Source organism: Coregonus clupeaformis, chromosome 3 (assembly GCF_020615455.1).
Source record: "Coregonus clupeaformis isolate EN_2021a chromosome 3, ASM2061545v1, whole genome shotgun sequence".
NCBI classification, from domain to species: Eukaryota; Metazoa; Chordata; class Actinopteri; order Salmoniformes; family Salmonidae; genus Coregonus; species Coregonus clupeaformis.
Genome location: NC_059194.1, coordinates 97,501 through 110,585, shown reverse-complemented (window position 1 = coordinate 110,585; position 13,085 = coordinate 97,501). Strand labels below are relative to the sequence as shown.

Sequence of the window (13,085 nt, the reverse complement as noted above, 5' to 3'; positions counted from 1 at the left end):
TTTTTTACCACAACATACACATATCATTCCTTTTTTTACCATAACATACACATATCATTCCTTTTTTTACCATAACATACACATATCTATCCTTTCTATTGCATAGAACACGAAAGTACACATCTTTGTTTTGAACCTGCATGGAATATATGGTGTAATTAAAGAGTAGAGTATTGGAATGTATCCTATATGGTGTAATTAAAGAGTGGAGTATTGGAATGTATCCTATATGGTGTAATTAAAGAGTGGAGTATTGGAATTTATCATATATGGTGTAATTAAAGAGTGGAGTATTGGAATGTACTGTATCCTATATGGTGCTTAATTAACTCTACTGTACCGCAGGTCTAGATGTCTGTGGTGTGTGAGTGCACTAAACCTTGCTTTAGGAATTACTTGCTAAGCCATGATTATAGCATGGCCTAGGTAAGAACATGTGAATGGTTCTATTGTTCCCCCATGAACACAGGGAGGTAAGTGGCACGCTATGACTCTGTCCCAAATTGCACCCTATTCCCTATATAGTGCACTACTTTTGACCAGAGCCCTATAGGCCCCAGTCAAAAGTAGTGCACTATATAGGGAAAAAGGGTGCTATTTGGGATACAACCTATGCTTGCTCTTTATCCAAGCTTAGCACTGCCGTCAACCCCACCTTGGTCAATGGAAAATATATGTGTTACAGTTTATGAATGACCCAAGTAAGAAGACTTTGAGGAAAATGGGACATGATCAAGTTTATTTGGGATGCATTTACAGCAGTGTGTCACGACTTCCTCCGAAGCTGCCTCCTCTCCTTGTTCGGGCAGGCTTCAGCGTTCGTCGTCACCGGCCTTCTAGCCACTGCCGCTCCTCATCTCATCATTCCATTTGTTTTGTCTTGTCTATTACACACACCTGGTTCATATCCCCTCATTAGTACCTGTATAAGTGTTCCCTCTGCCCCCTTGTCCTTGTGTGTGATTGTTTATTGTGAGGATTAGCAGCTCGGTTGAGCTCAGTGTATTTTTGTATTGCCGGGGTATTTTCCCTGTGTGCCTGTTTGTTCCAGTGCGCCTGTTACGCGCACTGGACTGGTTAACGCTGTATTACGGAATAAACTCTGTATACTGTGATTTACTCTCCTGCGCCTGACTCATTCAAATCACGCATCACACAGTGGAGGCTCCTCAGAGGAGGAAGGGGAGGACCATCCTCCTCAGTGAATTTCATAAAACATTAAAAAAGTTATCCTTTTTAGATAAAACTATACTAAATATAATCACGTCACCAAATAACTGATTAAAACACCTTATTTTGCAAAGAAGGTCTACAGTAGCCTCAACAGCACTCTGTAGGGTAGCACCATGGTGTAGCCGGAGGACAGCTAGCTTCCGTCCTCCTCTGAGTACATTGACTTCGATACAAAACCTAGGAGGCTCATGGTTCTCAACCCCTTCCATAGACTTACACAGTAATAAAGACAACTTCCGGAGGACGTCCTCCAACCTATCAGAGCTCTTGCAGCATGAACTGAGATGCTGTCCACCCAATCAAAGGATCAGAGAATGAATCTAGTACTGAAAGCATAAGCTACAGCTAGCTAGCACTGCAGTGCATAAATGTGGTGAGTAGTTGACTCAAAGAGAGAGAAAGAAAATAGTTTAACAGTTTTGAACAAATTAATTTATTCCTAAATGAAGGAGAAGCAAGAGAGAAATAGAGCGAGAGAGATTTCGTCATTTTTTGTTCACTTTCAGTTTCACTTACTTAGCTAGCAAATGCAGCTAGCTAGTTTAGCCTACTGAAACACCCTGCTGAAACAGAGGGATGCTATGTTAGCTAGCTGGCTATGACTTTCCAACACAACACGGGAACTCTTCCAAGTCAAGGTAAGCTTTTGGTATTACTAATTTATTGCCACCAGGGCTCGCTGGTGTAACTGCTTACTGACTGTACACGAATGTTACTGCATGATTGTAGCGGGTTTACTAACGCTTTAGCTCTATTAGCTATATGTTGACTATGACGTTACTTTAGCCAATATGGTGACAACGATGTAGGCTGTTTGTAGCGATTATGATATGGTTTGGCTTGGAAAGGTTTTTTCACCTGGTCACATCCAACTGATGTGTTGTGCATTGAAGTCCACAAGCGAAGGAAAGAGGTGAAAGGAGGAGCGCGCATAACGTAGATGCGAGAAGGAATACAAAGTGGTTGCTATGAAACTGGGATCTGTCTTTACGCGTGATCAGGGGTGTATTCATCCGCCGACTCTGTTGAAAAAACGTTTCTAAAACAGAAGCACACGGAACAAAACGAGGATAAACATACCTGAATTTGTCCAATAGAAACTCTCGTTTGCAACTGTTGGACTAATGATTACACCCTATATCAGCTAGATGCAGGCAAGAGCGTGCAAGGCGGTATTGAATGTCACAGTCTGTCACGTCAAATGTGTCTCTCGACCTGTGTGCACCTACGTTGTAAACTTTCATTCATAAGCTAGGTTGTAGCAACCTCATGATGGGTATAGGGAATATTTGAGTATCATGTAGTAGCCTAAACCTATCGCTGTTACATTTAACTGCCTTCCTCCCTCATCTGAAACGGCACTGACTGCCAGATTTACAGTATGTAATTTACAGCATTGTATACATACCATTTTTCATATCTACATGATGAAACAATAAAATATCAACCTGTTAAAATCTTAAAATAAGCTATGCACTAGAAAAATGTTTTTGATTCATATCTACATTCTATATCTACACGCGTTAACATTTTTGTATACATGTATAAAACTGGACACTGAGAAATGGCGCAAGAAACCTATCTTGGATTTAAAACTTGCTTGCTTCGTGTATCATTGCCAGGACAATGACACGTTGACAAGTAGGGTGAAGCACTACATGAACTTTAGCACACCTTCAGTCACGTCTTAGTTCACAGGTGCGTAGAGGAAACAAAAGCTCAAATAAACTGATTAAATGGACTCCAACATACTGTGTAATTTTCCTTAAGAAAGAAATTGTGTGCTTGCTTCAGCCATCCAACATTATTTTGATGGTAGTAGAATACATTGAATAACTTTTTGAAAAAGGTCCCATGCTGTTTTTGATGTAACTAGCATAAACAGTTGAAGAACAGTACTATCCCCAAAAAATCTCCATTGTAAGTCTATGACCATTTAAATGCATTGTATTTTATGTAGTCATAGTTCAAAAAGTATAAATAGCATCAAAGTGATTTTCTCAAGCAACTTAGTCATCAAGTACACTAATAAGCCTGGAGTATGTAGGAAATACAGCAGTTGTTCTTGCTTTCGGGCAAGCACATTAACTTCTCTTGCTAATCTGAACACTCTTTCCCCTCATCGTGTTGTAATCAGATAAATTGTTTTGAACTTACATCTGATAAGTTGTTAGAGCTTTGTTACGATAGCTGACATTATCTTGGGGTGTGTTCAGACAATCTTTCATGGCCTCTGACTAATGCAGAGAGAATGACTGACATTAAGAGATGCAAAGGTAGATTAACTCACAATCTCTGAACCCATAACCAAATCTCACGCGCACTAAACAGCTGACTAATCAACTCATAAAACTTGTCATGTATTTCCTTTGGACATTTCATATTCTATCTTTCCCAATACTGCATGACAAACCAATGAGAAAACAAAGATATCTGATCAAAGACCACAGTGATATCTCCTCATAAAATACATTATTTTAAAGTTTGAAAAACTACAGTGGAAATGTACAAACATAATGGTTATAAATTAAATGTTGTTTTGACCGACTACACTTTCTGTCCTGTCCTGTCAGCTCCAGTTCTGTCCTGTCCTGTCCTGCCAGGTCCAGTTCTGTCCTGTCCTGTCCTGTCAGCTCCAGTTCTTTTCTGTCCTGTCCTGTCAGGACCAGTTCTGTCCTGTCCTGTCCTGTCATATCCAGTTCTGTCCTGTCCTGTCCTGTCAGCTCCAGTTCTGTCCTGTCCTGTCCTGTCAGCTCCAGTTCTGTCCTGTCCTGTCCTGTCAGCTCCAGTTCTGTCCTGTCCTGTCCTGTCCTGTCCTGTCAGCTCCAGTTCTGTCCTGTCCTGTCCTGTCAGCTCCAGTTCTGTCCTGTCCTGTCAGCTCCAGTTCTATCCTGTCATGTCCTGTCAGCTCCAGTTCTGTCCCGTGTTGTCCTGCCCTGTGTTGTCCTGCCCTGTGTTGTCCTGTCCTGTGTTGTCCTGTCCTGTACTGTCCACTCAGCCTCAGAACTTCTCTTCTTTGAAGGCCTCCTTCTCCGTCATACCGCTGATGGTGTCAATCTTCACCTGGCTGGTCTGGTTCCTCTGCTTCTGAACACTGTTACGGATACCATAACCAAAGTAGATGAGGAACCCTACAGATAGAGAGAGAGGGAGAGAGAGAGATGGAGGGAGAGAGAGAGAGAGAGAGAGAGAGAGAGAGAGAGAGAGAGAGAGAGAGAGAGAGAGAGAGAGAGAGAGAGAGAGAGATGGTAGAAGATCAGAGTTTACAATCTAAAAACATAGAGAGCCCACCCCTGAAACCTCCAACATATAGCCTCCAACCAACCTCCAACACACACTCCTAATGATATAGGGTCAGATACCCCAAGAAAATGACCCATCCATCCCTTCCAGCCTCTCAGTTTAGTGCTTGTGGCATGTGTTATTGGGCAGAGAAGTGTTGGGTAGAATACTAACCTACGGCCATCCAGATGGCGTATCGCATCCAGGTGTCTCCTCCTAACTGGACCATCAGGTAGACGTTGACAAACACACTAACTACCGGCAGCACAGGCAGGAAGGGCACCTGGGAGCAGAGGGCAGGGGGTAAGAGAACTTGACTGAAATGTCAACGTAAAGACACAAACAATGCACCACACAGGGTCTGGGCCCAAAGGTAAACGTTCTGTAGTTCAAAAAAATTGGGGTTGAGTGATATTACGATCTGTTAGGCTGCATCTGATAATGGTTGATAATTATTGCGAATTAGCGATGTTTCAATAGCCTGTGATAACATCCACTAATCAGCAATGTTTGAATAGCCTGTGATAATGACCTCTAATCAACGATGTTTGAATAGCCTGTGATAACGTCCTCTAATCAGCGATGTTTGAATAGCCTGTGATAACGTCCTCTAATCAGCGATGTTTGAATAGCCTGTGATAACGTCCTCTAATCAGCGATGTTTGAATAGCCTGTGATAACGTCCTCTAATCAGCGATGTTTGAATAGGCTTTGATAACGTCCTCTAATCAGCGATGTTTGAATAGCCTGTGATAACATCCTCTAATCAGCGATGTTTGAATAGCCTGTGATAACGTCCTCTAATCAGCGATGTTTGAATAGGCTGTGATAACGTCCTTTACATGCAGGTGTCCATCTTCCCACGGTGCTCCTCACCATGAAAGCAGCCTTGGCTTGGTTCTGTGGATGCCTCCAGATGATGATGACGAGAACCAGGAGGATGAAGGCTACGATGGACACACACACCAGGCTCCAGATCTCCTGCCGTTGTATAGCGTCCATGGCTTGGGTCAGAAGGACACACAGACCGCACACACACACCACTGGAGAGAGAGAGAGAGGAAGGGGGTGAGGGAAGAACAACTGAACAGAGAGAGGAGGCCGATGGAAGAACGACTGAACAGAGAGAGATTAGGCCGATGGAAGAACAACTGAACAGAGAGAGATTAGGCCGATGGAAGAACAACTGAACAGAGAGAGATTAGGCCGATGGAAGAATGACTGAACAGAGAGAGAGGAGGCAGATGGAAGAATGACTGAACAGAGAGAGAGGAGGCAGATGGAAGAATGACTGAACAGAGAGAGAGGAGGCCGATGGAAGAATGACTGAAGAGAGAGAGATTAGGCCGATGGAAGAATGACTGAACAGAGAGAGAGGAGGCCGATGGAAGAATGACTGAAGAGAGAGAGATTAGGCCGATGGAAGAATGACTGAAGAGAGAGAGAGGAGGCCGATGGAAGAATGACTGAAGAGAGAGAGATTAGGCCGATGGAAGAATGACTGAAATAAAGGGGGAAGGCTACATCATGTTACACTGCAGATACTCCAGTACCTTTAAAATGTAGAAGATCTTTGAATAATATTATTTGTCATTGTTGTAAGTGGCAACTTTAAAGACAGACGTATTGGAGATTTCTTGTCAAACCGTTTTGCTTACCAGAAAATACAGTCAAACCTGTGACTGTTTTCGAGGTGCCCGATGTTGGGAACGATGGTGGTTTAAGACAACCAAACTTGGTGTTTGATTCAAGGAGCTGGAGATCTGAGTCTTCTGATTTGGTCTCTTGGTACCTAGATGTTATAAAGTCAACTTAGTACCGTTTATTTTTGCTAAATCAATACAGTGGACTGCTGTTTATCTAAGTTTAGATATTTGTGAAATACTTACCTAAGTATAAGAATGCATATAGCCACAAGTGTGTAGGCAAAGAGTGTCCCAATTGACATCATATCAACCAATGCTTTCAGGTCAAACACCAGGGCCATTATCGCTGGAAAGAAAAACAAACAAGCATTCAAGTATTTACTGTAGATAAATCATTACACAAAAGATATCATAGGCAAAACACAACAAACTCTTTATATCTCTAAGAGAGAGAGAGAAAGAGAGCGATCAAGAAATCAAGAGAGAGATAGAGATCGATGGGGTGTTACCTGTCACGACCCCGGAGGAGAGGATAGAGAGAGATAGAGATCGATGGGGTGTTACCTGTCACGACCCCGGAGGAGAGGATAGAGAGAGATAGAGATCGATGGGGTGTTACCTGTCACGACCCCGGAGGAGAGGATAGAGAGAGATAGAGATCGATGGGGTGTTACCTGTCACGACCCCGGAGGAGAGGGTAGAGAGAGATAGAGATCGATGGGGTGTTACCTGCCACGACCCCGGAGGAGAGGGTAGAGAGAGAGATAGAGATCGATGGGGTGTTACCAGCCACGACCCCGGAGGAGAGGGTAGAGAGAGATAGAGATCGATGGGGTGTTACCTGCCACGACCCCGGAGGAGAGGATAGAGAGAGATAGAGATCGATGGGGTGTTACCAGCCACGACCCCGGAGGAGAGGGTAGAGAGAGATAGAGATCGATGGGGTGTTACCTGCCACGACCCCGGAGGAGAGGATAGAGAGAGATCGATGGGGTGTTACCAGCCACGACCCCGGAGGAGAGGATAGAGAGAGAGATAGAGATCGATGGGGTGTTACCAGCCACGACCCCGGAGGAGAGGATAGAGAGAGATAGAGATCGATGGGGTGTTACCAGCCACGACCTCGGAGGAGAGGATAGAGAGAGAGATAGAGATCGATGGGGTGTTACCAGCCACGACCCCGGAGGAGAGGGTAGAGATCGATGGGGTGTTACCTGCCACGACCCCGGAGGAGATGGTAGCGATGACGGGACTCTGTCTGGCGCTGACTTTACTGAGGGGCTTGAAGAGGAGGCCGTCTCTGGCCATAGCAAACAGTACGCGGGGCATAGGGAACATGGAACCCAACAGACTGCACAGGAGACAGACAGACGGACGCAGAGAGCCATCAGTCATGTTACAGTCACAGGAGACAGACAGACACAGAGAGCCATCAGTCATGTTACAGTCACAGGAGACAGACAGACACAGAGAGCCATCAGTCATGTTACAGTCACAGGAGACAGACAGACGGACGCAGAGAGCCATCAGTCATGTTACAGTCACAGGAGACAGACAGACACAGAGAGCCATCAGTCATGTTACAGTCACAGGAGACAGACAGACGGACGCAGAGAGCCATCGGTCATGTTACAGTCACAGGAGACAGACAGACACAGAGAGCCATCAGTCATGTTACAGTCACAGGAGACAGACAGACGGACGTAGAGAGCCATCGGTCATGTTACAGTCACAGGAGACAGACGGACGCAGAGAGCCATCAGTCATGTTACAGTCACAGGAGACAGACAGACGGACGCAGAGAGCCATCGGTCATGTTACAGTCACAGGAGACAGACAGACACAGAGAGCCATCAGTCATGTTACAGTCACAGGAGACAGACAGACGGACGCAGAGAGCCATCGGTCATGTTACAGTCACAGGAGACAGACAGACGGACGCAGAGAGCCATCGGTCATGTTACAGTCTCAGGTTATGTCCCAAAAGGCACCCTATTCCCTATATAGTGCACTTTTGACCAGGGGTAGTGTACTATATAGGGATAAGGGTGCCATTTGGCATGCTGACTCAGCACAGGGCCACGCTACAATCTCAGCAAAACAACTATAACAACAGAATACATGAGACCAGATTTACAAAGCATTTGCACCCTGGTAAATATGGTTTATCTCTTTTTAGAATGGAGATAGACAGACAGAGACAGACAGACAAATAGACAGACAGACAGACAGACAGACAGGCCAACCGACCAACTGTAATGATGCCTGGTGACATCACTGACCAGTGACTTCCCGTGTTCTCCTACCTACCTGGTGGAGAGGGCGCAGAGCGAGCCGACAGCCACCACATACTTGGCGGGCGCCCAGCCGATGTACTCGAAGGCCACGGGCAGCGGGCTGTTAACATTGAGCATGTAGTAGGGCATCATCAGTGTGAGGGCCGCTGACACTGCGAAGTAGGCCAGGAAACAGATGAGGAGAGACGCCACTATGCCCAGCGGGATGGACTTCTGAGGGTTCTTCACCTCCTCACCTGGAGAGAATTAATTAATTAATTAATGGAGAGCTGTCATCAATCAGTCCATCAGTCGTTTGGCCGATCAGTCAATCAGTAGATTGGTCGATCAGTCGATCAATCAATCAGCCATTATCGGTCAATTAAGCAAGCAAGGTTTAATCATGTAGAATATCGACTGTGGGGTCTCAGGTAGCTTAGTGGGTAAGAGCGTTGTGCCAGTAATCGAAAGGTCGCTGGTTCTAATCCCCGAGCCGACTAGGTGAAAATCTGTCGATGTGCCCTTAAGCAAGGCACTTAACCCTAATTGCTCCTGTAAGTCGCTCTGGATAAGAGTGTCTGCTAAATGACTAAAATGTGAATGTGAATGTTACAGCATGCCTAAATATTCACCCAGAAAATCTTCTGAGTAGAGTAGACATTACCAAAGATACTGTATGGACAAAGCTTGGAGAAGTGCCTGGCTTTATCAATGTTTCTGTAGGATGGAAATGTTTCTGATGTATATAGGTTAGTGTGCATGATCAAAGCAGGCCTACTTGTTGTGGCAATGCAGTCGAAGCCTACGAAGGCGTAGAAACAGGTAGCGGCTCCGGAGATTGTCCCTTCGAAACCGTAGGGGAAGAACCCTCCATCCCCATATATACTGGTCACATTGACTGTAGAGGTTAGGTTCCTGGAGAGGACACAATATAGGACATATATACGGGTCACATTGACTGTAGAGGTTAGGTTCCTGAAGAGGACACAATATAGGACATATATATGGGTCAAATTGACTGTAGAGGTTAGGTTCCTGGAGAGGACACAATATAGGACATATATACGGGTCACATTGACTGTAGAGGTTAGGTTCCTGAAGAGGACACAATATAGGACAGACAGTGCATTGGGAAAGTATTCAGACCCCTACATGTTTTCCACATTTTGTTACGTTACAGCCTTATTCTAAAATGGATGTAAAAAATGTTTATCCTCATCAATCTACACACAATACCCCATAATGACAAAGCGAAAACAGGTTTTTAGAAATGTTTGCCAACGTATTACAAATAAAAAACATAAATACCTTATTCACATAAGTATTCAGACCCTTTGCTATGAGACTCGAAATTGAACTCAGGTGCATCCTGTTTCCATTGATCATCCTTCGGATGTTTCTACAACTTGATTGGAGTCCACCTGTGGTAAATTCAATTGATTGGACATGATTTCGAAAGGCACACACCTGTCTATATAAGGTCCCACAGTTGACAGTGCATGTCAGAGCAAAACCAAGCAATGTGGTCGAAGGAATTATCCGTAGAGCTCCGAGACAGGATTGTGTCGAGGCACAGATCTGGGGAAGGGTACCAAAACATTTCTGCAGCATTGAAGGTCCACAAGAACACAGTGGACTCCATCATTCTTAAATGGAAGAAGTTTTGAACCACCAATACTCTTCCTATAGCTGGCCGCCCGGCCAAACTGAGCAATTGGGGGAGAAGGGCCATTGTTCAGGGAGGTGACCAAGAACCTGATGGTCACTCTGACAGAGCTCCAGAGTTCCTCTGTGGAGATGGGAGAACCTTCCAGAAGGACAACCATCTCTGCGGCACACCACCAATCAGGCTTGTATGGTAGAGTGGCCAGACGGAAGCCACTCCTCAGTAAAAGGCACATGACTGCCCGCTTGGAGTTTGCCAAAATGCACCTAAAGACTCTAACACCATGAGAAACAAGATTCTCTGGTCTGATGAAACCAAGATTGAACTCTTTGGCCTGAATGCCAAGCGTCACGTCTGGAGGAAACTTGGCACCATCCCTACGGTGAAGCATGGTGGTGGCAGCATCATGCTGTAGGGATGTTTTTCAGCGGCAGGGACTGGGAGACTAGTCAGGATCGAGGGAAAGATGAACGGAGCAAAGTACAGAGAGATCCTTGATGAAAACCTGCTCCAGAGCGCTCAGGACCTCAGACTGTGGTGAAGGTTCACCTTCCAACAGGACAATGACCCTAAGCAAACAGCCAAGACAACGCAGGAGTGGCTTCGGGACAAGTCTCTGAATGTCCTTGAGTGGCCCAGCCAGAGCCCGGACTTGAACCCAATCTACGATCTCTGGAGAGACCTGAATATAGTTGTGCAGCGACACTCCCTATCCATCCTGACAGTGCTTGAGAGGATCTGCAGAGAAGAATGGGAGAAACTCCCCAAATACAGGTGTGCCAAGCTTGTAGTGTCATACCCAAGAAGACTCGAGGCTGTAATCGCTGCCAAAGGTGCTTCAACAAAGTACTGAGTAAAGGGTCTGAATACTTATGTAAATGTGATATTTCCGTTTTTAATTTTTTATAAATTTGCTAACATTTCTAAAACCCTGTTTTTGCATTGTCATTATGGGTTATTGTGTGTAGATTGATGAGGGAAAAAAACAATTTTAGAATAAGGCTGTAACGTAACAAAAATGTGGAAAAGTCAAAGGGTCTATATAATTTCAGAATGCACTGTATATATGGGTCACATTGACTGTAGAGGTTAGGTTCCTGGAGAGGACACAATATAGGACATATATACGGGTCACATTGACTGTAGAGGTTAGGTTCCTGAAGAGGACACAATATAAGAGTGTATAGGGTTTCAAAATTCTAGTAACTTTCCCAATCTTCCCTGGTTTTCCAGAAATCTCGGTTGAAAGATTCACGCTAATATTTCCTGCTAATACCACTGCTATAACACATCCACTGAAGTTGCTAACAAGTTTGGTATGATGAAGGATTTCTCATGTATTGTTACTCAAACGTTTTTGTATTGTAATCAAACGTGGTTGCATACTGGAATTCTGCTGTAGCGTTGATGAGCGCCTCCTGACTGATCTGCCAGTTACCGATGTCTCCCTTGACGAAGCCCGCTACAATGACAAACAGAAGGACCAGGATGTTGATGGCCGTGAAGATCTTGTTGACTATTGCCGATTCCTGGACACCAAAGGCCAGCAGACCTTCACAGGATGGAAGCACGTGGAACATGTGTTCATCATAACCATCATCATCAAAATCATCATCATCATCATCATCATCATCATCATCATCGTCATCATCACCACCATCATCATCATGATCATCATCATCATCATCATCATCATCATCATCATCATCATCATCATCATCATCGTCATCATCACCACCATCATCATCATGATCATCATCATCATCATGATCATCATTACCATCATCATCATTACCATCATCATCATTACCATCATCATCATCACCATCATCATCATCATCATCATCATCATCATCATCATCATCATCACCATCATCATCATCATCATCATCACCATCATCATCATCATCAGTACCAGACAGTTTTAATGTCTCTATGTTGTTAAACGAACCAATGATCAGCCAATCAATCAATCATCAGATTCAGTTTACCTGCCAGGAGCATAATGAGCCCAGCAGCAAAGAAGTCTGGGTATTCTGCGAGGCCCGGGAGGTCCATGTGTAGGTTTTCTTTGAAGAACTCCCCCATGACGTTGCCGATGAGGTCATCAAAGGTTCCGCTCCAAGCCCTCGCCACACTGGACGTTCCTGAGAAGATAACGATAGGAGGAGATTAGCCATATGTCAATAGATGGATCAGTCAATCAACCCTTTAACTGGTGGGAATTGGCTTATATGGAAGGGGCTAAATGTAAATGTTTCTTACAGAATAAATATGAAAAGTTTAACCATGGTAGCAATTGAAAGGGAACAGTTTGGAGATTATGGGACAATTATTAGACCAAAGGTGAGTACGTAACAGTTCACCTGACACAAGACTGAATCCAAACATCACCCTGTTGATTTTATGTGCATTTCATATTTACTGTACTTTATGAAAATACTCTGGATACATTCAGTAACATGACTATTCCTGGAAAAGGTGCAACATAAGACAAAAACATTACAAGGGTTTGAGTGAGAGGTCTAACTGGTGTCTCCGTGTGGCCACACACCTCTCCAAAGTGATCGCAGTTCCTAAGTCATTTCAATGCACTTTTATGACTCAAAGACGAGTCTTCAACTATAAGGTGCTTTAAAGAGCTCTCCTAGCTGTGCTGTTGAGGAACTAGAGCAAACACACTGGTAGTTGTTTAGTTTGGAACACAGCCCTGCATCCCTGCCATCACACAATTACTGTTGTTGTTTACACAATCCAAAAACGGACCCATTATAAATCACAATCTGGGTCAGGTGGGCATGAATTGAAAGCTTGTTCTATTGCCAACATGACAAGCTTTGTTATAAAATATGATCTTAGGCTTTCACAGGGCTATTCAGAGAAACAGATCTTCATTTTGGTGCCCATAGAAAGGAGTCCTGAGCGCATTCAGGTGCTGTGGTGAATTACAATAGACAAGCATAGGCTCATTCTGTTCAGAAC

The 13,085-nt window shown here is 44.3% G+C and overlaps 1 protein-coding gene across 2 annotated transcripts in view; it reads right to left on the bottom strand.

Moving 5' to 3' along the window:
* Nucleotides 1-4,053: 4,053 nt before the first annotated feature.
* The window catches only part of LOC121538526 (cationic amino acid transporter 2), a 17,841-nt gene continuing 8,809 nt past the window's right edge, over nucleotides 4,054-13,085 (bottom strand). For both annotated transcript variants that reach the window (XM_041846646.1, XM_041846655.1), the window contains 10 exons: nucleotides 12,095-12,250; nucleotides 11,490-11,655; nucleotides 9,216-9,352; nucleotides 8,472-8,694; nucleotides 7,376-7,512; nucleotides 6,405-6,507; nucleotides 6,174-6,307; nucleotides 5,392-5,558; nucleotides 4,690-4,798; nucleotides 4,054-4,364 (listed from right to left, as the gene is read on the bottom strand). In XM_041846646.1, coding sequence (XP_041702580.1) covers nucleotides 4,234-4,364; nucleotides 4,690-4,798; nucleotides 5,392-5,558; nucleotides 6,174-6,307; nucleotides 6,405-6,507; nucleotides 7,376-7,512; nucleotides 8,472-8,694; nucleotides 9,216-9,352; nucleotides 11,490-11,655; nucleotides 12,095-12,250 — 1,463 coding nt within the window. In that variant the 3' untranslated portion in view covers nucleotides 4,054-4,233. The remainder of the gene's footprint in view (nucleotides 4,365-4,689; nucleotides 4,799-5,391; nucleotides 5,559-6,173; nucleotides 6,308-6,404; nucleotides 6,508-7,375; nucleotides 7,513-8,471; nucleotides 8,695-9,215; nucleotides 9,353-11,489; nucleotides 11,656-12,094; nucleotides 12,251-13,085) is intronic.